The 27,482-nt window shown below is 38.1% G+C and overlaps 2 protein-coding genes across 9 annotated transcripts in view; one reads left to right on the forward strand and one right to left on the reverse strand.

The window, feature by feature from the left end:
- The window catches only part of LOC144471690 (uncharacterized), a 29,543-nt gene extending 11,745 nt beyond the window's left edge, over window positions 1-17,798 (forward strand). For 2 of the 6 annotated variants that reach the window (XM_078183990.1, XM_078183991.1), the window contains exons 2-6: window positions 993-1,235; window positions 3,121-3,512; window positions 7,209-7,475; window positions 8,679-9,068; window positions 9,528-14,428. In XM_078183990.1, the coding sequence (XP_078040116.1) occupies window positions 1,016-1,235; window positions 3,121-3,512; window positions 7,209-7,475; window positions 8,679-9,068; window positions 9,528-9,830 (1,572 nt within the window). In that variant the 5' untranslated portion in view covers window positions 993-1,015 and the 3' untranslated portion in view covers window positions 9,831-14,428. Of the gene's footprint in view, window positions 1-992; window positions 1,236-3,120; window positions 3,513-7,208; window positions 7,476-8,678; window positions 9,069-9,527; window positions 14,429-17,299 lie in introns of those variants that run through there. The other 4 variants (XR_013494325.1, XR_013494324.1, XM_078183992.1 and 1 more) reach the window with 4 other exon arrangements.
- Window positions 17,799-19,556: 1,758 nt separating this feature from the next.
- LOC144471687 (putative G-protein coupled receptor CG31760) overlaps window positions 19,557-27,482 on the reverse strand; it is a 60,094-nt gene continuing 52,168 nt past the window's right edge. For 2 of the 3 annotated variants that reach the window (XM_078183983.1, XM_078183984.1), the window contains exons 13-18: window positions 26,813-26,951; window positions 26,017-26,122; window positions 25,232-25,375; window positions 23,957-24,139; window positions 23,347-23,847; window positions 19,557-22,698 (exon numbers count right to left, since the gene is read on the reverse strand). In XM_078183983.1, coding sequence (XP_078040109.1) covers window positions 23,368-23,847; window positions 23,957-24,139; window positions 25,232-25,375; window positions 26,017-26,122; window positions 26,813-26,951 — 1,052 coding nt within the window. In that variant the 3' untranslated portion in view covers window positions 19,557-22,698; window positions 23,347-23,367. The remainder of the gene's footprint in view (window positions 22,699-23,346; window positions 23,848-23,956; window positions 24,140-25,231; window positions 25,376-26,016; window positions 26,123-26,812; window positions 26,952-27,482) is intronic. The other variant, XM_078183985.1, reaches the window with a different exon arrangement.

Here is a 27,482-nt window from a genome sequence, read left to right on the forward strand (position 1 = left end):
TAATAATAATTACTGACAAGTAATTAATATTATTATTATAGTATAATATAATTATTATAATAAGTAAATCATCATATATCAATTTTATTATACAATATTGTTCCTATTTATTACTAGCGCCCTTTTTTTACTAACCCAATTAATTGCTCGAATTCCTGTGGCAGCCTCGACACCGAAATATGTTATTGCAAGCGGCCGAATTGCGACTTCGTTTTAATTGTACCCCATAATTCCCTAAACTTCTGTTTGATAGTCATTAATCTGTGTAGAGGCGGTTGCACACCCGCCATTGTTCCCCACTTAATTCGTATGGAGCCCGTCTCGGTAACTCCGATACAAAAAACTCCGACAACATGCGTGCACACACGATGCTCAACTGCGTTTAATCGCAGCGTGTTTTTCTTTTTTCTTTTTTTTTTTTAGAAAGTTCCGGGCGTCGCGCAAAGGGATTCGCTTGTAATTCGATGTGAAGTGTGTCACCGCCCACAATGAATTCCTGTCCGTTACTTGGCTCATTGTTTAGCAGAAGTCGCCTACCAAAAATTCGCGGAACCGCGATGGCATAATATAGCATAGCGATTGAATAACATAGAATTGAATGGGAGAATATTCCGCGTTAACACTTTCGCTACTGCATATTCATTGTGTCAAGTTATGATCGAACTTATATATTTATACCGGGTGTCCGAACATACACAAAGTCGTTGTCCAAGTGTCAATGCTTTGCAAGTGAAATAGCGCTTAAATTAAATTTTGCTGATATTAAAGTGACAAAAATAGAACAATTACCGTAGAGATTTTCAATTCTAACGATTTGTTATGATTTTCAGTAGTTGTTAAGTCTAGGAATATTGACCTTGGTATAGTGTGCGTAGAGAACATATGTTTCTTCTTAACAATAATATGTTTACTTTTTCTTCTCAACAATTATTATGTTTAATAATTGCTTTCCTTTCGAGCCGTGCAATTTCATGGTTCCGTATTTTTTGCAGAAAGGACTTGAAGTGTTATCACAATGGGCGATAAGACGTTCAATCTCACTTGGAACAATCATCTGGCAAACTTGTCCGGATTGTTTGAAGGGCTATATAAAAGTGGCTCTTTGACTGACACGACCTTAGCCTGCCAGGGTGGTATGCTGAGAGCACACAGATTGGTCTTGGCAGCATGCAGCCCTTACTTCGAAAGAGTCTTCAAAGAGCACTATGGTGAACAACCGATTCTTATTTTAAAAGGTGAGTAACGGTTGCTGATGTCGCACTTATATATATAAACTATAGTTAGATGGTATATCTCGTCAATAGCCGATTGTTTTCGGTTCGAACTTCGCGATCTAATTGAAAACTGTTTGCCTACTTGAAATCAATACTTCATTGAATACACACGCTCGGTATTAGTACATAATAGCTTACGTTCAGCCGCAGAGATATATACCGCGAACGTATTACGTGTACAGGGTGGTCCGCCAAAATCTGACACCTAAATTACATGGAAACTGTTATAAAATAATTATTCGAACAAAAATTGCAGGATATAAAAAGGGTTGTACGCTGATATAATCATTTGTTTGTATATTGTTTTTGTATCGAGATTTGAAGCTCACTTTGAATATTTTAATCACGTTGTACAAAACCTAACTCGATTAGGTTAGGAACAGTATGGAAAATTAAGTAAAAAGCTACAACTCTAAATTAATTAATTATTTGTTCGAAATTCTGATCGTAAGCGCAGCGACGTGCACAGTTATTCAAAGTAACATTTATATTGTTATTAATATCTAAACAAAAGCTGAACAAAATATCTGTATACTATTATTTAAAAAATTTATAAGTAGGATATTCTGCAATGTTTTTGTTTAAGAATCTCTGAGTTTATTATCATTCGCATAGCTGGGTGCTTTAAAATGTGCGAACAAAAATGTTCTCCTTTTCGTTTCGAGCGGTGGCCAGCGACTGATTGAAATTAACATTTGTTTGTTAAATTGAGATTAATGTCATCGTAAATAAACATAAATTAAGAGACGCTGACCGCGGCGACAGACAGCGGGTCGCGTGCTACGAATTGAAAAAGGGGAACGCTAGCTAAGGCCGCGCGTCTCTGCCACGGAGCGCTGTCCGACGCTGTCCGCGCGCTGACAATAGCGACAGTGAGCGCACGCGTGCCGAAAACGTCACTCGAAACCCTCGGAAAAAGGTCGATTTCCTTGACCATCCACGAATCGAGATCCAAGAATGCTCTCGGAACCAGATTTAGCAACTGGACGGGGCAGTGACTAATTCGACGAAAAGAGATTCACCCAATTAACGTAAAACAGCTTCGGACGGCCACTTTTGAGAACCGCATTGCGCATGCCGCAACGCCGTCCGAATATTTTCCAAATACTCCATTGGAGATAACAGTAAATGCATTCGTACTCTTAAAATTCATCTTTTTTCTATAGTATTTTTATAAACCGAAGCTTACATCAATTCTGAACGCTTGTATCGTTTTAATAAGATAAGCGTTCAATCTTAATATTGTAATTAATATTAAATCTACTATTACATAATAGTCTTTATAATAATAATACTCTTTTATAAATATTTTATATTTTATTTTCACATTGATTAAATGCATTATATTTCATACTATATTTTTGCTATAATTAAATTTATTGTTTAACAGCATTGTATAAAATACAGCTCGAACAGAAAAGATATCTATAGCTCCTTTTCATAGTGTGAAAAGACAACTTTACCAAAGGGGCTAAAAGAGTCTTTAAATCATTATTAATAAAAATTATTTCCTATGCTGTAATTCCTCGACTTTCGCTATAGTCGTCGCAAAATTAATTCAGCAACTTTCACAATACAAAATATCGGTAAAAATGGTGACTGATTGTCAGGTATTTATTTACCTGGAATAGCATTTACCAGGAATAGCTACGGTCTAACTAAACCGCATGAAATTCAAAACTACTGTTATTAATTTTCTATACATGCGCAGCAGCTTCTGCCAGCTGAGAATCGTATGACGTCAATTTCACGTTCACGTGAAAACTGACTTAAAGATTTCGCGTTAAGGAATTAAGCAGGAGAGTTTCGAGGATCAATCGTACAGCGAATCAGTTGTGATTCACAGGGGTGGCGGTCGAGGAAATGGAGTGTCTGCTGGACTTCATGTATCGGGGCTCCATCGACGTGGCGGAAGAACATCTGCCGTCCCTGATAAAAACTGCGACGGACCTGGAAGTTCGCGGGCTATCGGGCGACCACAGAAACCAAGAAAACAGCCGGAGCCCTTACACGAGGGTGGAAACGCGGATGCAACGGTGTCACATAGAGACAAGGGTTCACACGACCGAGTACATGAAGGATCCATCGGTGATACCCTTCCTGCCGAAACAGTCTTCCGTCGAGTCGCTGGAGGACCACATCAAGGTCGAAGAGATCGAGGTGGAGGACGATCCGATGGTGATCGATGGCCACGAGGACTCGTTCGACGAACCCTTACGGACCTCGGATACGCAAATCGTGAGTATTCACCTTTTTCCGGGTTCGAAATGCTTCTTCTATTTTATTTTCGACTTCGTTGTAATATAATTTCTTATATACAGTTTATTAAACAATTTAGAAAGTATTGCAATCGAAATTATTCATTTTATAGATCACATTGATCTTTTTACAAATTTTTGTAAATTATGTTCATCTTTGCGCTGATAAAATTAATGCTCTTCGGATGTTATTTATCTGTATGCTAATTCACCTTTTTACAAAAAATTGAATTAAATTAAATTAAATTTAAAAAAATTACATTCGCTTATTTCTAATAATTTGTACTAAAATTTATATTAAATTAAAAAACTCAATGATATTCTTATTGAATGACAATTTGTGTTACGTTGGTATTAATATGAAATTTATATTACATTCAGATTCGAATGAAATTACAAATTTTGATCCCAGTATAATTGGTAAATTCATAAAAGCAAGGCTGATATTTCTCAATACGTATGTTTGTAATAGGGCGCAAGGAAAAATAAATTGGAGCAGAATTTTATCAAAGAGTTATTTTCGGCTGCGTTTTCCGGCAGTTTTTGAAACCATCGAATTTTCTCGTTAGCTTCGGATATTGCCTCCGATATAATAATTTTGCTGTCAAAAATCGGGAACAGTCGAGTTCACTCGAAAAATACGTTTCGTTTGATTTTCCACGTCTCTTTTTCTACACAGTTCACTTGATATTACTGTCAAATTATATTTTTAATTACACTCGATATTCACGCGGGGCAAAATATTGTGTTACAGAAATTTATTTTCGATGTTATACGGCTAAAATATCATTACAGTCGGAACAGGAGAACGGGTACGAATATTATTGATCCGGTTCCACCGTAACAATATTCCAATGAGGTTCAAATTTTAAACAAAATCGCGGTTAAAATTTTTCGCGTCGGTGTATACAGGGCGAACGAAATAATTGTATCGCTTTAAATTGCTTCTTTCCTGTGTGAGAAGATGTCAAAACAATTCATTAATAAAACATTTAAATACACAAACCTAAATTTGTTTTTTGGGTCAGAGCATTTTGGAGCAAATGTTACAACAAAGGGGACATTTTTGTAAGGTCTTCCTTTTTATGACTTTAAGATCATAAAAATCTAATATGTCTGTTTTCAATGTCAATTAAAGGTCATGGTATTATAGTTTATTGTATAGGTCTTGATCTCAGCTATTACATCATTATCATAAATATATATATATATACATATATTCCGGCTTTCGAAATAAAAAATAAAAGTAAATAAAATAGTGAAAGATAAAAGTAACTAAAATTAGATAAAATAGTAAAAAATAAAATTAAATAAAGTAAGAATAAACAAACAGTTTGAAATTTTCTTACATTATCAAAAATATATAAAAAGCGATCGAGTTATTTTGTTCACCCAGTGTACACGATATACACGGTTCAAGTGAAGTATCCTATATTCTGAATTCAGATAAAAAATGAAATTATTTACTCACATTTGAAGGCGAGCAGGGTGTGTCGGTTTATCTTATCTTATTGTTGGAAGGAAACTCACGGAGTCCAAAAAGTCAATTTCTGTGGAAACGTAATGCATCATCAATAGAATTCATATCGCTGCCGTAGCTTTCTAATGACATCGAACGACCGAATGTAGTAAAACCAAGTTCATGAATTACTAAAATTCTTACGCACGTTATCCTCGTGCAATAAAACGCAGACTGTGCTAATTGCCGATGCAAATGGATACAGGTAGCAAGCACGGTTATAAATAAATTGATACAGTAGTAGGTTAAATATTTAGATCCAAAGTACTAGAATGAGTTGCATAATTTTTTGAAAATCGTCCTCCCACTTCTCCTTGTATCTTTATTTATATATTTATGGCTATTATATATTGCTATGAAATTATATTCAAACGGAGAAATACAAGAGCAAGCTTATTAATATTCTTATATAATCAAAACCATAATACTTTAATTTTAATTAATTCTTTATTATCTGAATTCCTTGAATATACAAAGTTTTGCTGCAACATTACATTTATTTATAATTCTACCACAGAATACAGTATTAACCTAAATTTCTCATAAACAGTCACAAGCAATTCAATGCAAAACTGTAATAACTTAAATATTAGTGACGATTTTTTACACGAGTTGTACAGTGGATTTTCCAATTTTACACTTCGAAGAAATAAAAATATGAAATAACGTTAAGTTTATGGACGAAGCGAGTAATTCTTGGTTATTGCACGTGACGTACGCGCAACAAGCATTACGTATACCGTATACTAATCGACTGACAATACTAACAGTCCGCCAAGATTGATCAGACGGGTGCATAGTTCAATTGCTTTAAGAAGGGACAAGCAGCGTTGACTTAATCAAGACACGTTCGTCGTTCGGTTTGCGTTTCCTTTTCTACATCGTCTAATAATTAATCAAGGCCAAGCAAGGAAAAAGGAGCACGGGCTCGTTTCGTCGCCTTTGATCACTAGACCAACGAGTTTTCGCGAACTTCCTGGATGGGTGCATGGAATCGCGATGTTCTGGCATGTTCGTGACATGAATGAGTCGAACGAAGTTCGTCGAAAACGAAATCAATAAGAAACATTTTAAAGAAACGATCGAATTATGCGCACGCGAGTGATTTTAATTCGCTGATATACGTTGCGTTATCGAACTATAGCTAATTACGATAATGTAACAATATATAATAATAACGTAGCAATAATAATGTAATAATAATAATGTATATAATATTATAGTGATATAACCTCAACAATATTTAATATTAGTTAATTTTTATACCGTATTAGTTCTTTAATCTCTGCAATTAGCGGCGAAGGAAACGACGACGATTGAAGGAAATCATTACGAATTAATGTCTCGCCATTTTATTAATTGCAAAACTTGATTTTATGTAATTTCTTGGTAGACAGGAAAATAAAAGCGTGAAAAACCCCGTGGCAAAAAGCTACCCATACAAGGTTATTTGAAACTTTTTGCATATTTTCTTGCATCCTAGACGCTGCATTATGTTACGTGGACACTGTATAAAGTATGCTGATCGATCGATCGCATCTCATAAAATTCATCAAAATCTATTGCCAGACAGTTTACGCGACTGTAGTTTACTATTTTTGCGTTCTCGAGGAAAATATCTTCGTTAATCATCTCTCTATTCGATCACTTTGTATACCGGAAGTCTATTAATAGAATTTTCAATTATTGCGATTACTAGGAGATATCTAAACGATCTTCTATAGGATGATACCAAATGCAATTATTGGATAATGGACAAAAATCGTATAATATAGAAAGTACAATAATTTTTAACATTTCTATAAGCAAAAGAAAATATAATAGTATAATAATATAATAATCCATGCGCGAAGATTTGAGTCAAAACAAAGTCGATGTCAGGGAAATGTCCGGTCGGCAAACTGTTAACATAAAAAAATATTCTCTATATTGAAAAATTATATTTCCACAAAATTAGCAATATTTATTTTATCTATTTTATTTATTTTATCCATTTCAAAAGGAGTCTGATATTTAAAAGATTAATATAATAACATCTCGATAATACACACCTAATTATTGTTTGCCATAACAATCTGTTCACGGTCTACCGGTCGATAGCGTTAAGATAATATTCTTAGTGTTCTTAATATTTTTTAATATTTCCGCATTGTTTAGAGACGCATGCCGCCGCCAATGTACAAACGGGAGACGAGATTCAAGGGTCAAAAACGGGTGTCGGTCGGACGCACCTCGAGGAACAGCGAGCCACAGGAATACAGGTCGAAGGAGAGACTAGCCCAGAAAGATGACACGTCCAGGGACGAGATGTACGAGGAGTCGTCCGCAGTCAAATCTGAGCCGAACTTCAACAACGGATCTACTGACCCTACGGTACCGGACATACAGATGAACGACGACTTACAAGAACGAGATGAGAGTATGGTACGACAAGCTGAATACAATTGAAATTGTTTCTCCGTTTAGGGTCGCTCATTGGCAACACACTCGGCTCGGAGAGATCTCGAAATACACGGTTCCGTAATCTTGGAAATGTTTAGACAATGCTTGACAATTTAATGTTTATTATTGCAATTTTATGTTTGTTACTACAATTTGATTTTTATTATTGCAATTTCATGTTTATTATTAATCTTGGCGGGAATTGAAATTAGTTCTGCAACAAAAAAGCTCATTCTTCACTGATAACAAACATAATCGCGGGGTCACCCAGCGTATTAACAAATATTAGAATCGAAGTGTTAATATTGATTTGTTCTATTCTGAATGTTCATGTAACTTTGTTTCGACTGATGTCTGTGTTTACAAACATTGATAACGTTCTTAATTACATTCCAATGACCTTGCCAGCGTATTATCGATATAGGTTAATGAGCGAACCATCTTCGCTACTTTAAAGTTATCTTTCGCAGTGTTCAAAATTGAAAACGTTCACCGTTGTGTCAACGCTAATATTTTGCAATAACGCTGCGCGAAATCAGTTGAAAGAGTAATTTTATATAAAATGGAAAATGTATAGTATTCAGCAAGAATTGTTTAAATATAAATTTCCGTATCAGTTTCTAAATCTTCTGCGCCATTTTGAAAATGTGGAGTTAATGCGTCGATTCTGAAATCACATTTCTCTGAATTTTCCTTTATTATTTTCGAACTAATAACAATCTTTAATTCTTCCACCATTCAAATAATTATTATCAATTACTATTATTACAATTATTATCTATTATTCAAATTTATTACATAATAAAGTTAATGCATAGATTCTCAAATTACATTTCTCTGAGTATATTTTCTCTTTTTTATTTCGGAATTAATAACAATCTTTAATTCTTCGAAATTCAAATATTTATTATCGAAACATTCTGTCGAAATGTTTGCGTACCAAAAACGATCATAAAAATTATATAAAATTATTATATATCCAACCCTCTGTCATCGCGATTCTGTTATCATTTACTGAAAGTTCACCATTCGTTCGATTCACCGCGAATTCTACGCTCGACCCGCCATCGCTACGGGAACGAGTCCGTCGTTAGGGACAGCATGAATTATTCTGACCGTTCTTGTAAGTTCGAGCGCGCGGCAACGCCGTGGCATTCGGTTCACGTATCGCGCCGATGATTACAGGACTCTTCGAGAAGCGCGGATGAGAGTTCAAGGTTAACGGTGAAGAAAAGGAACGACATCGGCTCGAAGAGGATGGGCCTGGCCGAAGGGAAGGAATCGCGACCGCTGATGTCGAAGTCCGAAAGGGCTCAGTACAAACCTTTCTCCTGCGACCTGTGCACCCTGGCCTTCACGAGGGCTTCCCACTTGGCTAGACACAGGCGAGTCCACACGGGTGAGAGGCCGTTCGCCTGCAGCATTTGTCCGCGAATGTTCGCCAGGCAGGACAAGCTCAAGCAGCACCTGGATTCGCATCTGCAGTGGCCCAAGAGGAAAAACAACATGTCGAACGCCAGCTACCAATCGACGACCTCCTCGTCGAGCAAAGGGAAAAGGGGCAGACCGCGAAAGGTTAGACACCTCCGTTGGATCTCATTTCATTTTTGACGAGTCGTTACGTTGGTAACGACAAGTAAATTCGACCGCTTGGCATATACAACAACAACATTACGTTTACAATGATGTTTAAAGATCTGACAAAATATCGCAATCGCGCGATGATAAAGAAAATAATGAAAAAATGTTTCAAACGTTCGTCGGTTGGCGATGGAATATCGAACTTAAAATTTTCATTATCTTTCCGATAGAAAATCGAGGTCAGTTTTAAAAATGTCATTGCGTATTCCTGGCCAGCTTTAATATTCCACAAACTCCGCAGACGAGTTATAAATATAAGTTGGCAGATTTATTATTAAAATCTCAAGTTATTCAAATGAAAATCATATAATTGTGTTTATAAATCGAACAATTGCGTTTCGGTACGGTATAACTCGGGTGGAGTTTCACGTACAATATTCACGTTTTATTTAGGATAATCGAATTGACGAAGCTGTTTCGTGGCAGGTGAACTTGGAGCAGTCGGCCATGGAAGAGATCTTGAAGTTCGGCGAGTTCAGCTCGTTGCTGAACAAATCGCATTCGGCGAATTCGACGGACAAGAGCGAGGAGCTCGCCGGCGCCGTTAACGAGAGAAAAGTCGCCGAGCAGAAGGACGACGCCGCGGAGCAGAGGGACGACGAGAAAGACGGGGACGGGGACGCGGACATGGAGGTCGACAAGACCAAGGAGAAGTACGACCGCCAGGTCGGGAACGGCAAGGAGGACGCCGTTTAAAAGAGAACGTTCTTCGATACCCTGCGAAAACGAAGGAATATTTTTCCACGAGTAAGGGAAAGCACCTAATCCATACTTATTGTTATATAGAGTGTTGGAAACTGTCGAACTTTCTTCGATCGATGTCGCTATCCAGGTACTTTCTTCTCGGTCCTATCCTTTCACGCGCGAAAGAGTTTTAAGCGTTATACAATTGTCCGGTCGCGTCGATGCTCGCCGGGACTGCGCGAGTCGATTTCAATCTGTTGAACGTTTCGCGATTCACGAGTTAACTGTCTATGGAGTATCCTATATCAGCAGGTTGGACGATCCTCGTAAATACCAATTATTGTGCGGAGGAACCTCAAATTTCACACTGTTTCGCATTTAACGCGTTGTCCACCGGCGATCGTTTTATGATATCCGAGAGTCTACGAGTTAACATTGAAACATGATGAATTTAATAATATTATTCAACAATTTCGTTCGCATTTATTGCGCAGAAAAATACTATGTTCGGTACATCATGCTGATTGAGAATTCCGGTGGATAAAACGTTAACCCTTTGCAGTTGGAGCCATTTTAATTAGAAATCCAAAATCTTTTCGCAGACTCGCAGTGTTTCCATTTTATATAGAGCATTTTACGCATTATTTACATTCGATAACAATGATTTTCTAAATGTGGCATTTAACGGCGTCTTACCACTCGACCGCAAAGGGTTAAACGCGCGCAACTCTTTCCCAAAAAAAATAACAGAAATAAAAACCACGAAAGTTAACTCGCAGATGAATGTTACGATAAAAAGTTCGGAATTGCTGTTGTCAATGTTGAAAATACCGCGGGCGGAAGTGAACGAGTTAAGCGAACCCGATCGTGAACACGATCTGGTCCGTCGAGAAACCTTCGTCCGCGTTTTCTGTCTACTGTTCCACAAAATAATGAATCATTGCTGTATCTGCGCCCGCGTCCGCGGCTCGCGGCTCGCGGCTCGCGTCTTATCTCGCATTACGAAAGCTCCGGTTTTTCGAGCACTTCGATTCGATCGCGTCAGCGCACGCACGCTACCTCGTAGCGTGTCCGTCTCCGATAACGAGTTCTCCAGCGACTCCAAATTATGAATATTCATTCGAATCAGCGATTTAAACGTTCGCGAGAATCCCGTTAGTATACGTAACCAAGCTATGCGACGTCGTTGCAACGGCTTCCAAAAACGTGAACTATACCGAACTATAACGATATCGTGCTCACTCAGTGTTGTACAGTTGGCGAACGAAGTTACTGCGAGGGAGTTCGCGTTGTTAACTTAATAGAAAAGCATCGAAAATGCACGGATTCGATCGAGTCAACGTTTCGAAATATGTTATCGAGCTTCGACGGTGTCGAGTGCTTCGATACTTTCCTTAAAAATTTTCGAGAAGCTGTTCGATTTCGAGTCGCGTCGAAGCGACGAGAACGAATCGCGGATTTGAAAACGATTAGGTCCGTCAGAACTGCCAATACGACGCCGTAAAAGGCACCGCGAAATTCACGAAACGATCTTGAAATTGTATAAATCGGAATTTATCCCGTGGATCGCGTTTAGAGGATCGATCAAATGATTGTATAACAGCTCTGGCGTCTATTTATTTATCGGGATACAGGACATCTTTGTTGCGAGCGCAACAAACTAAATCGTTCGTTCGACAGAGTACCTGAAGCGCCCCCCGTTACCGATGTATAACAATTAACTAACGAATTAAATGAACGATGGGTGTGAGGACAGGCCACGTAGAAAGAGAGAGAGAGAGAGAGAGAGAAAGAAAAGTGAAGTAACGAGTCCAAGTCGACTGTTTTTAGGTACTGATAAATTGAATTCCGTGCGGCGGCGATCCCCGCTGTCGCGCGAAAGATATTTATATCGGACGATAAGATTAGGAGAATGAACTTTACGTTGGAAACTCGACCAAATTATACTTTAGCTTGAAGACTGCGGTATGGTTTGCATTGTGAAACACTTCGACTGACCAAAGTTTTAAATTGTAGCGACACCTACGCGCGAGCCCGCGCGACAGTTTTTAATATCGTAGGATAGCGTTATCGATAGAACTTTATTTTTCTTTTTTTGTTGATAATTGTGTAAGTTCGTTCGAACAGTACGGTTTGTTCCGATCGACAGGTTACCCCGAAACCCCGACGCTTTACCTGAGTTTATTTATGTGATTTTTACAGAGCCGCGTCCCGCATCCGCTGTCTAACTGTCAATGCGTTCGTGTCTCTAACAAGCGGGGTTGAACGTAGGCCTACGAGACATTCGAAAACATTTAATTAAACGAATGTTCAGCCACTTTCGCAGAACGTTAGCACGGCTACGTTACCTCCCTTCATATTTCTTATACGCTGTCCCTGGCGAAGAGTGTTCCGTCGAGTACACTATAATTGCGGTTTATTCTTACAGTGGACGCTGCTTTCGCTGGTTAGAATAAAAACAGAGTGCGAGAGTTATTTAATTATCGCGATGAAACATTAACGTCGTATCTTTTGGTTCAAGATATGCATTTAGTGAAGATGAAATTTCAGTTTTATCGTTATCTCTCAATTATTAGTGCATTCGAGATTTAACGAAACAAATCTCACAAAATAGCAGCGTTATTGTAAAATATAAAGTTATATTTTCACGTTTCTGAAATGTTTCTTCCATTTCTGTTGGGAATCGCTTGAAGGAACAGCCGTTTTGAATATATATTCAAATGAACAAGATTTTACAGTGTAAGATTGTAAAACACAATAATCAGCATAATCGCTTTCCTAATCGATACAGGACATTCTTCTGCGTTATGTCGATGTTTGATAAATAATCAACGATAATTATAATGATACAGCTTAATAATTACATTGTTGTAAACTATCGTTCTCTCGGAATTCGTATTCTTGCTATTTATGCTTTCAAGTAATTCCCAACGATTTTCATGCAAGACTGACGTCTATTAAGAATATTGAAAGTACTTTGTGTCTAATAACAAATGCATTTTACGCCGCAGTATGTTTTCATGATGAACAGATTGAAGTGTTAAAACCGACCTAAGAAAACCAGCAAGAAACAGGTCACACACGAAATCATCGGTCTACGTCAGCTTACGTTAACGAATAATTGTTTATATTAAAAAGCTCGCAAAATTTTAGCATCTTCGCTATCCTGCGTTCGCCAATCGCTAATGTTCTTGTAATTATAAAGTTGCATCGAATGCGACAGAAACTTCTGATGAATGTGAAAAACCACATTAACTTACTTTAGCTTTCTTTACGTAAGATACGTAAAAAGAACCTAATCGCTTGTCGCGTATACATTAATACACATGTATATACATGTATAGTCCCGTTCGACTTGTTATTATTTTGTAAAGCAAGTGCCACACGTTCGCTCGCCACGTCGAGGACTCTTCGATCAGGGGCAGCACAAAATGGCGGCGCAACGCCGCGACTAACTTCGAGTCACGTTAGTTTGTACGATGTATTTGTTACTATAAGGGATGTGCACCTAGATGTACGACAGTGCAAACTATACCTACGTAGAGAGGAGTCCCCCTCGGTATTCGATGGGAGGGGGGTCTCCGAGAAAAAGAAAAAATGTAGCTTCGAATATTTTGTTATACACGCGATTGAAATACGTCAAGTACAAATGTCCAAATATTTAGAATATACGTGTGCGTAAGTGTGCATGTCTGCCATATATAAAAAGAACAAAAAATAACGAACGGAATGATATATTATATACATACAATATATATATTATATACGCGTGTATCGCATCCGGTGGTCGGCGTCCACGCGAAAAACAACGTTGTTGATCCGTTTCCTCTCTTTTATACGAATATCACGGCTTCTTGGACGACGGGATGCTTGATTCTCGTTCAACTAACTAACGCTCTCGGTGTGTTTGTTTTTTCTTCTGGATTACGTGGTTTTCATCAGGTAACTATCACGGCACGCGTGCCCCTCCCCGCCCCGGATAACGCCGACGGGACGCGATTCGACGCTTCAAAATACGGAGTAACAGAATGTTTCGGTTTCGCGTTCGTGCTCGTTTACCTTGTTCGCAATGCTTACAGATTATATCGATTGTTGTTTATACTTTATTTAAATTAAGTTCCCATTTCTGTAACGGCGTAGAGAGTAGTCCGCGTCGCGCCGTGCCATGGTACTGGAAACGTTTCTTGCAACACCGACATTTAACGTAGCGTGCACGATCCTCTTCGTTGGCGCGGTCGGCCAAAAACGATTCGCCGCTTATTTTGCCGAATGAATTTTTGCATACACGTATCCATCGATATTATCGGGTCGCGTCAATGTTTAACCAGTAGCAAATTGATCGATCAATCGGTCGCATCGTCGCGAAGTTTTCATTCGAAATGAACTTGTTTGACCGAATATAAATTGTTCCGTCATCGAACGATTCGGACGTTCCGTATCCGCGCGAGCTAATTGCGAGCTACCTAGTCATTTGAATATTGATTTACCGAATCGAGTGGTGCGATTAATGTTTCTGGCGCTGCGCACGTTATTTAGTGCTGTTTCGTTTTCACGGACTGGTTTTCGTTCGAATTTTCGTGTAGATCGACGCGTGCCCCGTACCGCGCGCACGCTCGGCAGTGCCATTCAAACAGTGTTTCTTCTGTAATATCGGTTGTTGTTGTTGTTGTACAAACTATATTTTGTTCCGTTAAGTTCTTGTTGCTCGACCTTATCAGCGTTACATTGTGAAACTTCTGCGACGGCGATGTGCAATTGTGCTCGCCGTGGACACGATCTTTTTTCCTCTGTCACGGCGGGCCGCGGGTGAATTTCGTGCAATCCATTGGGGCGTCCGCAAAAATGAACGCCCGTGAGTCTTCATATCCCTCATAGTGTACATTGTGTAGCCTGTGTAAATAAATTGTAAAGTGAATGTCCTTTTTAATTGATACCTTCTCTTCTTCTTCTTCTTCTTCTTCTTCTTCTACTTTTTCTTATTCTTTGCGAACGCGGCCGATCGTTGCGTATTTACTTACCTGTACCATTTCAGGCGAGATTTGTGCAACGTTGAAAGATATTGGTAGATAAATAATGATACTGGGAGAAGGCTGAATTTGGTTTTTTATTGTTAACGTACGATTTCTACTAAAATTATATCTCGAAATGAAACATATTTACTCCAACATAATTTTCAAAAAAACAATTACACAGTTAAATATTCATGAACATACTGCAAACTTGATGAATTTACGTCAAAGATAAGATGCCATTTAAAATAAATTGAGTACAAATAATTGAATCGAACAGAAAACAATATAATAATATTGATATACTACATCGAACCAATTCAAATGATTAGAATACAATTAGAGTAAAAATTGTCGCTCAAAATCTCTAAAAGTTTAAAAAAAATATCCATTATCGAACACCGCGCACTTCGGAAGAATCGTATAGGACAATTGACGGGAATCGAAAGGCCACGCGTCGCTCTTACAATATATGAGGTCACTCAACATTTATTTTTACAATGCTGTAACAGACTCAAGTATTTATACAACCGAACCATGAAACAATTCGACGAGATGAGTACGTTCGAGGACGACGAACGGCCAACGAAGAGCGACAGGAAAATCAATGGCGCCGAAGAGTGCTCCCTCCCATTCGCCTCGGGTGAAACGCGGTTACCGTTATACGTGTTCATTGACGTTATATATTACATTATACATTAATGTTTTTACAAATTACATATACATTACGTCTTTACAAATTAGTTTCCGTTTGTACACAAACTTCCATTTTTTTTTTTTTTTTGTTAGGGAGCAGGTGGGACAGTCGCGGGCTCATGTTTCCGTTCACAGCGTTTAATCGTTAACCCCTCGTGTTCGCCGCGACACACGTAATACTAAAACGTATCTTACAAGTTAGGTTCGGAACGCTTCCAGACATCGGTAGCTGAGAATCCGCGATCCAAGGATTGTCCGTGATCGAGATCGGCCTCGAGTGACGCCTCGGTTTGCGAGAGCGAACGCCTAAATACCGTCGCCTCTCGACATTTAACACGCCTCGGCTTCGTATCCACTCGTCAACTAACATTTAGTCAAGTTACAACAGCAACATCGAAAGCACAATTCCTTCTGTACTCCTCTCTCTCTCTCTCTTTCTCTCTCCTTTCGGTTTATTTCCGACGAGTTATATCTAGGGACAACACGGTAGTTCTCACGATCATCGAACGACATCGCCAAATAGCCGGAGCCAAACGCGCGCTGGCGATCGCCTCGATCACTGTAACTCAATTGTTCGTTTATACCATAAGAATAAAATGGGCCGTGTTAACGCTTTAACAACTGAACATTTGGATTATAAAAAAATATATATCATAACTACATTATTATGAATTTTTATCCTATTTATATTATTCATAAAGTGTACGACACCGTTTGAATATCGCGTCTTCCATACGCGCGTGATAGAAAGTTGAAAAATAATTTCTGTTGTGTAACAATTATTCTAACATTCAGGTAGCAGTTCAACCCTTAATTGATTCAGAAAATTATAAAAATTGTTGCCTCGGTAGATGTCGATAGCTCGCCAACAACGCGATCACCCGTGCGCGGTCGACGTTCGATATTTTTAGTCGGATCAATGTCGACCCCCCTGCTTGTTCTTCTCGAATTATGATTACCATCTACGCGTTACTTACATATTTCGAGCATGCTTCTTCTCACGGTGGGGTCGATGAAAATCCTCCGTTTGCGATAATTCTTCCGTACGAAGCTTCTGTCGGAAAGGCGTGCACCGTTTCCACGGAGAACGACTTCTTGCGAAGCTTCGACCTGTCTTCGTAACACCTGGTTTCGATACCGAAGACAGTTTCTTATCCGAAGCTTTTCATCGACGCCACCGACTGGCCTTTAGCATTATGTTTATCCTAAATTTCTTAAGCGATAACAACTCGGCTAGTGTTCGATTAACGCCACTCTACGGTTAAGCTACTCGTACTTCCAGTTTTGCATGCGGACGCATTTATATTTCATGTTACTTCTATTACTCGAGGCAAACTCGATCCAGACAATCCGCAACATTTATCTTTCGCCTCGTCTGTCTTCCTTCGACGAGTTCACGGCTGTCGAAAATCATTTTCGAGAAATTGAACAACCTCGAGACTTAAGTTCCTCAATAGTATGGTTATTCACTGCGCGATCCAGCATTGTTTTTCTTCGCTTTTCTTTATGTTCAAATTAGATTTATAATTCGTAACTAAACTCTTTATGAAAAATAAACATTTTCTCCGTTTAATTATTCAGACGATAATGTATATATATATATAGACAGTCTTAAATATTTTACATGTTTCTCAAATATCGTTTACTTATTCTTACAATAGACGCATTGAAGTCACGGACTATTTGATTTGATACGGACAATAAAGTAACAATTGCTATATATACATAACTCGTAGAATATAATATATATATAAACAAAGATGTACACTGTTACAGAAAACTGTCGATTGATTCCATGTTTCGCCGTCGGCTGGGTCGCCAATGGATGGAAAGTTCGTCGAAGGAAAACGGAAGGATGACGTTCTATTTGAATCGATCGAGTTTCGACGGTGACGCCCTAATTACAAACACGGCTCGACGCCCGTCGATTAGTCACATAATCAACAATGACGATATATACGATTAATATCCTTAGACACAAACAGCGATACGAGTTGACCGCGGTCATTTACCTATTGTAATCACGTCCACAGTGGAAATTGTAAACTCCTAAAACGACGCCGAGGAGTCGCGCAGCCCCCGGGATTCGTTCGCGATTCAGTGATCCCCACTCCGGCCGTTCGCTCTTTTATCTACACATGCTTTTAAGCTCGGCAGGCTTTCACGAAATACACCGTTTGCCATTGAAACGTTCCGTGTACCGCGGCACGGACACGTGTTTATAATGATTAGAAACGGATAATCCGAAACGTGTGGCAATTTTCACTCCCCTCCCCTCCCCCCCCTCCCCCCGCGCGCGCTCTGAACGCTCCGAAACTGTTTTACTCGCTTCTCAAAAATATCTCGGGAGGATGTACAGAATTATACAGGGCATACGTTACAGTGACTATTCTCATAGCATTTTAACAATCAACAACGTCAACAGGTAACAAACATCAACATCGACGACCTGCTAAAAATATCTCGCATTTAAACAACGCAACTCGGATTGCAACGGAAACTTTCGATTTACGCGATAGACCGTGGACTTTTATGCAAAATAAAAATAGTTACTCGTTTTTGTAAACGTTTCAATAAGTTGAGAATAATACGATAACATCGTTGAATTTTTTAAATATTTTTTTTCCTATTTTACATGTTCAATTTGACACCAAACGCAGAAAATCCGCAGTCCAATGATTACTTGCACGCGCTTTTATTAGCAGCGCGAGATTAATGGTATAACTAGAAGAGTTTAATAAATTTATTTATTTCGTGTTTAACGTCTCCCGAATGTTCGTAATGGTATTATCTCGTTAGAGAAATTCAACCTTGCGAAAAATGCGATAGGAAATAATCGCTGCAGCATATGGTGTTCAACGAAATCGTATCAATGTCTCGCGCGATCGTCGCTTTGCCTTCAACAAATTGCGTTACCACTGTTCGTTTGGACGAATTTGTTGCGCGCGACGCGACGACGGATTTCGCAGATTAAATTAAAACCTCGACGAGTTGTCTCAAACTTAACGTTCGGTTAAACTATCGACACGGCAACTGGCAAAGATAGACGAAGGGTTTGAAAATTTGTCGTCTTCCTCGTTTTTCTTTTCTCGTCCTTCGACGTTCCATCGGATAGTCCGTCGCTACGACGGGCAACGCCCGATTCACACCGTCACATCGAAATTGCCACACGCAAGAGCACTTAACGAACCAACGGACGCGTCTCGATATTACTTTAGCATGCGGAATTTTCAGTGACCCGAACGGAAACTCAACGGAACGAATTCGTTCTCGCGATGATAAGTCGTGAGCTTCCCGAATGGATTGGTTAACGAGAAAAATATCTTAGATTGTATCTTATTGTCGTATAAAATGCGAGTCCGTTATTACGTATTCCCAATTTAATAATTACGGTCCAATCATAGAATAAAATGCCTCACGTGCTCCGTTACTTATCGATACTTTGTGCGATACAACGATTTCTCTTAGTCTTTGTGTACTTTCAACTGTCTCGTGTCCATGCTACCCCACCCCTTACGGTCTCACAAATTAGAATCAAGGAATTCGAACGATCCGCACGTAATCGTATCGTATACTTCTTCGAATTTGGAACAATTCGGAAGGCGAACCAGAAATCCGACCGTCCTCTCTCTCTCTCTCTCTCTCTTTCTCCACTTTCCTCCAATAATCGAAAAATTGTTCGAAACGATTTCAAGTAAATGTCTTCGTAAACGAAATGGCAAACTTCGCTACGTGTACGCTCGCCTGTGCAAACGGATGCTCGCTCGTATAGCAATCCTTACATCCTTTATTTAACCCTTCCCACTCGAGTGGCGCCTCTGAAGCGCCAATGATAATTGTTATATAATTAATAAAATAATGTTGACATTATTAAAGACCCTTTTGTTAAAAACGTAACAGTTTTATGAGTCACAAGATTCAACTTCATATGCATAAATTATACTAAGTACTATACTACAGCTGGTCAAAATAGCAATTTTGGATCTAAGCTCAAAATGGTTCCGAGTGCAAAGGGTTAATACTTGCACTGGAATTACATTCTGTAAAGAAGAGTACTCAGAATTTATCGCATTAGAGAAGAAAATTTTTCTTAGTATAATTTAAAAATAATTTAAGTAATCCGGTTGAATTTTTTTAGAAGTTATTATGAAGTGTGGAATTGAGTGGTGATTGTTTATTTTGTGATCACTTTTGTAATTGATTACTATAAGTTATTAAATTATGAGTGTTATTATTAACAAGGACAATAAGGAATTTTACAGTAAACTATAATAAATAATTGTTATATGATTATTGTGTTAATCATGACCAAAGATTAGATTTGCTTTCAATAGTTAAGTTATTCAATAATCGTAACTACTTGATTAATCGAGAATATGGTTTTATATGGTTAATCGTTAATGGTTAATGGTGAATCGTTAATCAGATTACTATTTGACAATCTCCGCCGTTGATAGGACCAATTCTGACGAGCATATAGCGTCTCCACGCGGCAAGAAGGCCCCTATTGCCTCTACGTTCCCCCTCTCCCTAGCTGTTCCACTGCCGCGCTAAGAGGGGGTACCTAAAACTCGCCTCCTTGTCGCGCGAGGACTATAGCTGGCACTCGATCTCCAAATTCCGAGTACTCTTCTCTCGCAATATACATCGCCCAATTCTCAGTTGCTTCTACGGCAAATTCATACCTCGGATCCTTTTGATTCGTGCTCAATATCGAACCCATCGGTCGGGAATATTGCTCTCTACGAACGACACGAGTTCCCGCTGTTCCTTCCTTCAACCGAGAGACGTATACTTTCAGGTTTGTTTTTTTTCAGTTCTTTGGATTCGCTTCGATTACGTAAAAGTTACAAGAATTTCTGTTGTTAGCATAGAAAACATATATATACCACGTGCAATAAATCGTTCAACTAGTCGATATACATATGATTCTTCAGTTGTACCATGTGTTGTTCACGCTGTTTCACGTTTTTTCTTTCGTTTTGTTCGGCTCCGCGGAACTTCGCCAAGTAAAAGGGGTTTTTAGGTGTAATAACGCTATCGATTAGAAATTGATCGGCTCCGAATCTCTTATTTGTTAGTCGGTTACGCGCTGTGATATGATTTTATTCGTCGACGTAAGCTCGCGCGTGCGCTCGCGCACGAGGCGGCGATCGCCAGCCGAAATGTTTACCGTGAATACTTTTATTGTCAGTGCTCTCTACGGTGGTCAGAGGATCTTCCGACTCGTCGTCCGGTGTTTTTATTTTTTTTTTTTTTTTACCTTTTCCATGAGCCTAGCTTATCGATTCGCGGACTTTTGAACACATTGGGCGACCTCGTCAGTGGATCGAACGAGCTCGATTGTTCAAAGTTTAATGAAATGGTCGAATTTGCTGGGAAAATTTGAAAATTTGTAACTAATATACTAATCACTGAACTGCGGATTTTTATGCAAAGTAAAAATTGTTTAAAATCATTGCGAGAAACTGGAATTGAATGAACTTAAATCGTTCGTTTTAATGATTTCGATAGGTTGCAAACAGTACAGCGATATTATTAGATTCTTCTTATATATTAACAATTTGATATTTCAGCTACTTAATTTTGCTTTATATGCATAAAAATCGCAGTCTATTGTTCACAACAATTGTACTGTCCCTCGACATCGAATTGATAAAATGGTATAAAATAAATAAAACGAAACGCTGAGTGATTAACCTTCGATAAGGATTTTTCTTCAATTTACTTCAATTACAAAATAATTATAACTTTAAATCATAAATCACCGTAACTCTGAACAATCGATTGCATTGTTCCAACTATAGCTTCCACAAACATTCACGAACAGTGTATTATTCAATTACGAACTAAAACGTGCTAAAACATTGCACAGATCTCAATGACGAGAAACAATTTGAACACGTAACAATTTTCTTATGGTCACGTTAACCTTTAAATGGTATAGCAGGGTCCTAACTAACCCCATATTCATTTGTAGTAAAATTTCTGCAATTTCTCCGCCTTTTATTATTTTACACGCTAGCTAAGAATAAAATACAATAAATCACCTAGAATTAAAATCAACACATCCTTTCGCGTTTTTTCATTGCGATCAATAATAACCGCAAAGTACGTCGTTTCCGTAGAAACCATGATTAAGGGTTGAAAACGTATTCTTTTTCCATCGGTTCTCTTTCACGTTACTGTTATATTCGCTAAATACGTTTACTATTCGCCAATTAAAGGACTGAGACAATTACAGGCATCACCGATAGTCTATTTTCCATAGAAAAGGTTTCAGAAATTCCGCAGCCAACGTGGACAGTACTGGCAATGGTCTATTTACTGTGTCAAAGGGCTGTGTAGGTTGCTTATGATTGTTCTGTATCAACCAAAAGCAGAATCATTCGTTTGGTTCACTGATCGAGAGATTATCGAAACAGTATCGAAATGAAAATCGCAGACAGCTGTGCAGACAATAATTTAACCTAAAAAATATGATAACGTAAGCTCGGACGACGCAACTAGATTTTCATTATAAAGAAAGAATGGCACGTGTCGCTAAATTATTTATATTACTCTAACGATCGTCACAAGTACACTTAGAATTCCTTTGTTTCAATTAGAAATATTCTCTAACTAACAACACTAAAAAGAAAAAGAAAATGCATTTCGAAAAACGATGAAATCATTGCCGTCCGTGGAATGTTTGAAGTGACTTTAATTCCTTTAACTTCTGATCTCATTTTTCTAAATCGATCCTCCTAATTTATTTTCGTTTGTCTCCTGGACGCTTAGCTTGCGATAGTGCAGAATTACGCGAGAATGAGCACATAAACGAATAATTATGCGAGATCGGTTTCTAGGATCACGCGTGTAGCAGTGTTTTTACCGATTTGCTCGATACAGTAAGTTCCGGTGTTCGTTTGATGGCAACGGCACCGGTTTCCGGTGAAGTTATGAGAAAACGTTGTTATCAGGAACGAAACGATACAAACCTAACTTTGATTTGATTTAGTGTTCATCGTCAACCGATCGCGTTACTCCGTTCCGTGGAAACACCGGCTGTCCGGTGTTCTCCGTTGAGGGATTAATTTCAATTTCCTTCCTTGCTTCTGCTTTCTAATGGCACGACCACGTCTCTGTCTCGTTTTACCATTCTTCTTAGCGCAGTGCGTTAGTCACAACCATATCTGCGAACCATGATCAAGTCAATATCGACAACGGGACCGACGAAAGAGGAAGAAGTTAAATAAAGATGACGATGCCTCGTCAAAAAAGTAGTCGGAAAAATTTACGGAAAATTTGAAATTTGTGGTAATAATTATTTAGATAAATATATTTATTGTTATATTAATATCTTCTCCATATAATAGCTTTAAAGACAAGCTTTATCATCGGATTTGTCTCGGTAATAAATATTTGATGTCTCTTTGATCAAAGATTTTAGCTAGAGTTGTATTAGCCTTGTGTACTCGAGCATTGATTGGTCCTTGTTTTTTTATTAATAATTCGTTAACAAAGCCGCGAAGAATATTTTTACTAAGGAAGAAGTTACTTCAAATCACCTGAAGAATCGCCCTTTCTTCGTATTACAGGAGTTCTAGGACACCATGCGTTTTATTCGAATTATTCTCCGAGCGCACTTGGTTAATACTGTTTAAAATATTAAAAGATAAAAGATTCTAGATGATAAGTATTTGTGGTACGGTTCAAATGATTGAGGCTCCATCGTAAGGAAATATTAGTTAAAACTACGTTTATTTGAATAGGTGAACCGGAGAGTGAACCGGAAAGATACGGATAAAGTTGGAAGCCCCATAAAATGGCGGCCATCTTACCTCATCACTATGTAGCACTAGTCAGACATTTTCTCCAGTCATTACTATATTTTCCTGTTGCCCCTTCTCCTGCGCCTCTTTCTCCTTCTCCACCTCCTTCTCCTTCTCTTTCTCCTTCTCTTTCGCTTGTTCTTTCTCCATCATCGCTTCTTTCTCCTTCTCTGCGGCTTTCTCTTTAGCCTCCTTCTCCTTCTCCTTTTCCTTCTCTTTCTCTTTTTCCTTCTCCTTTTCCTTCTCCTTCTCTTTCTCCTTCTCTTTCTCCTTTTCTTTCTCCTTTTCCTTCTCTTTCTCCTTCTCCTTCAGCTTGGCCTTCTCCTTCTCCTTCTGCTTCTCCCGCTCCCTCTCCCGCTCCCGCTCCCTCTCCCGCTCCCGCTCCCTCTCGGCCTTCCTCTCCTTCGCGATCTCCATCTTGCGCGCCCTGTGCAAGCTCCCAGAAGGGAAAGTCGAGTCCTCGACCGCGACAGCCGCGGCCGCGCTCGCCCCTCGCTCCACGGCTGTCTGCTCAATAATTCACTTGACTGTATTTTTCAATATGCCCTCCGCCTTAGCCGAGCTACATCGAATAAACAAAGCGGGCCGGACCGCCGGCGACCGCGGCTTAGATACATACTTTCAATATGAAGCTGGCCGTCGAGCATTTCCCGATCGGGCTCTGCGCCGAGGACGGATGGGTGTGCCCGTGGCCGTGGGTGTTGAAGTAGCCGCCGGCTTTCGGCTTCAGGTGACGGTTGTGCATCTGCATGTGCACGATCTTCATGTACTCGATCTGCGCCGCCAAGTTCTGTATCTCCTCCTGCAACCACGTTTTCGCGCATCGTTATTCCGAACAGTGTCGCTCTTTTTTTATTTCGATCTGTTGTGCCTTGGAAGAGTTTTTAGGAAAATTTGTTAAATGTTAACGTTACTCGTGTCTTCGAAATAAAATGTTTGTTTATTCTTGTAATCGTGCTCGGGAAATTGTTAACATATTGATTGGAATCGCATTGATAACGAAATAACGTATAATGATAATTCTGTTGAAAAATCGTTAATAACAAAGGGGCGTTATTAAAAGGGTTTGTTTATCAGTTTTTAATTGTTATGAATGTTTTTTAATTGTATGTGTGTGTGTTTTTTAATTGTTGAAATAGAATCGGTACACTTGTGATAAATATTGCGCAAGGGGTTGATTTTCTCTTTAGAGACTGTTTCTAAAAAGAATGATTATTGTTAATAAAGAATATTTTTATTTTCAATTGAGATTCGTAGTCTGCTGATTATCGGCGAATAGTTAACTTTTTTATATGTTGCACCGTTCTTTAAAATTGGAAAGACATCGATACTTAAATATTCAAATAAATGTTGAGACACGATAGATATGATTTTTCTTCTTCTAATAAATTATTACAATTGTAGAAATTCTAATCAATGTAACTGTGAATGTAATTACTATTTTAGGTAAATTATTTTTATTTTAAACTATTATTTTAAACCTCTGTGGCTCAGTATAACTTTGTTCTAGTTCCATTTTTAGCCACAATAGTGCAAAAATATCTCGTTCTCTTATTTCCCTCTCATAATCACGATTCCTAATAATTATTTAACATTTTAGAAAATATTCAACCTCTTTCGTTGTCAATACAATTGTATATAATTGTATAAATGTATAATGATTGATATCTCCTACTTTGAAATTGCACAAACTTGATAAAAACCTTCTCTAAAATGTTTAATTTGTGGAAGGTTAATATCAAATATTTTCGATCAGGAAAACCGATGCAGTAGATCTTGCAACTAACAAATAGCTTCCGTAAGTTCAGGTGAGCACTTAAGTACACCCGGCGTACCAAAGTCTTCGACTTCCGATGTCTATAAATCGTAGAAGAGTTACGTGAAAGTAATTTACTTTAAGCTCCTCGTTCTCCTGGATTAAATCTGTGGTTTCTTCAGGCAGCAAGCCAGTCCCATTTAACGAAAAGCTCGCTGTCACGCCACGTGCTCTCGCGCGACTGTCCCATTGGTCTCCCTGGCCTCGCAGCACTCGAATCACCTAAAATTGCACGAGACGTTACAGCCGATACAAATCAAGCCGATTGTTAAATCTATGGTTATTAGAAAGAACGTCGCGTGTCAGTTTCACGTTCGAAATATTTATGCCATTAATTATTCGAAATACTGTGTTCACAGTTGTGTATTATAACATAATTATATTTATAACAGCTCAAAATTGGTCGAAAAGTAATCCGATTAATAAATAACAATTATAACTCGTCAGTTATTATAATTAATTTATAAGCATTTATAAGAAGTCATAATCGTTAATCATTAGTTAAATTACTTTCTGATGAATTTTGCAGTGATTTATGAAACTGAAGAACGAAACAATGGTTAGAAAGTTGTTTTAAAAAATTGTAATCGCTCAAGATGATAACAAAAAGAATTATATTTTTTTTAAATTCTTTTTATCGGTGTCTCTAACGAAAATTGAAGAAATGCATTTCGTTCTTTTAACCTATCATATTTTTGAGAAAAGGATTAAAATTTTAGTTTATATAATAATCGAGCCGTGGAATATAGGGTTTACGTTTTTACGAGATCTTGTGGCTGACATTATTTGAAACTGTGACGCGAGACGTTCGTTTATTTTTATACGGTCGTAAAAATGCGAACAATGGACGAAGATTGAAATACCTTGGGCCCAAATACGAGAAATATGGTTACGGAAGTGGAGAGTTGTGTGCGCAAGAATCCCAACAGATACTTGATATCCGGCCCGGCATGGGGGAAAATGAAAACGCTGCAATGTTCGAAACATTCAGATTTTCAGTCGGCAATGTCACCAGTGTGCAGTGGCTTCAAAAACTGATTTTCTGATTCTCTTTAAACCGCGACAAGTTCTGCGGATCTCTAAGCAACAATCGTAACGAAATAACGCCAACTGCATTAATGAAATTTTTATTCTAATTCTACTACACGTATCAATGTCGAAAGACAGAATTTTCTCTCTTTTCCGAACTGTAAAAAATATATCAAAAATGAATATTAAACAAAAATCTACAGTACATAAATAAATAAAAATTACGATTAATCATCTTGTAACAGTAGACTGTATATTTCACGCATTTATAAACAAGTAGGTAAAAAATAAAAAGTAATCGAGCAAGAATCACATTATTGCAATCTGTATTCATTTATATATTTATTGCAATCTAATCTGAAAAGTCAATACGGAATGTTTTTTCATGCGAGAGTTAAATATTTATATTTGAAAAAAACTGCAAAAATAAGAACGAAATAAAATGAGAGTTTATTAACGTAATACATAAATAAATCGTTACAAACATGATGTGTCACGATCGGAAATAATCGTACAAAAATGGCGACAGCGAGCGTCGGTGTCGAATTTCGTTGGGTGAATTGATTTTTATGCGATCGTTTTTGAACATTTTTTGGAGCCACGCTGTACTTCGGAAATGTAAGATCGTACTGAATTGCGATCATGTTTATATTCACAGCTGCTATGTTGTAGATCGCGTAGCTTATTAAACGGGCCTCGTTGAAGAGGCTCTCTGCGTTGCGGACGTTGTAACACACTTTAATACCCCAGGCAAGGAACATAATTTCTCCTGCAAGAAAATGGTCGTCGATGACACGCTCGAATAGGATTCAATTTCTAAATTGAACACGGATTAATATTATTTTTTATCTTTACCACTGAAACTACCAGAGATTATTTCCTTCAACAATTTTTCACGTTATAAAAATATTTCGATGGTGAATCTTTAAACAATATTAAAAGTGAAACTTGAAACAATATTAGTTACGTTTGAGACTCGGTAGTTTTAGTGTTAATAATTAGTTGAATAGAGCTGAGATGTGTAATATGGAACGACTGATTTATAAAATTTATTAACAGAAAGAATTTGTTTCTTTTTATGTAAAACCTAAGCGAGGGAAAGATGGAATTAATAAATATATATATATATGAATTTATAAAAATCACATCCATATATTTATCCCTCAAAATTATGCATGTTCTATGGAAATGTTTTTCAATATATTAACAATAATATATAAATTGCTATTAATAATTTACGTAGAAAGATTCGGAGGATATAAAAGTGTTATTGTTTTCTCTTCAACATATTCAAGTTATT

Source organism: Augochlora pura, chromosome 6 (assembly GCF_028453695.1).
Source record: "Augochlora pura isolate Apur16 chromosome 6, APUR_v2.2.1, whole genome shotgun sequence".
Classification (NCBI taxonomy): Eukaryota; Metazoa; Arthropoda; class Insecta; order Hymenoptera; family Halictidae; genus Augochlora; species Augochlora pura.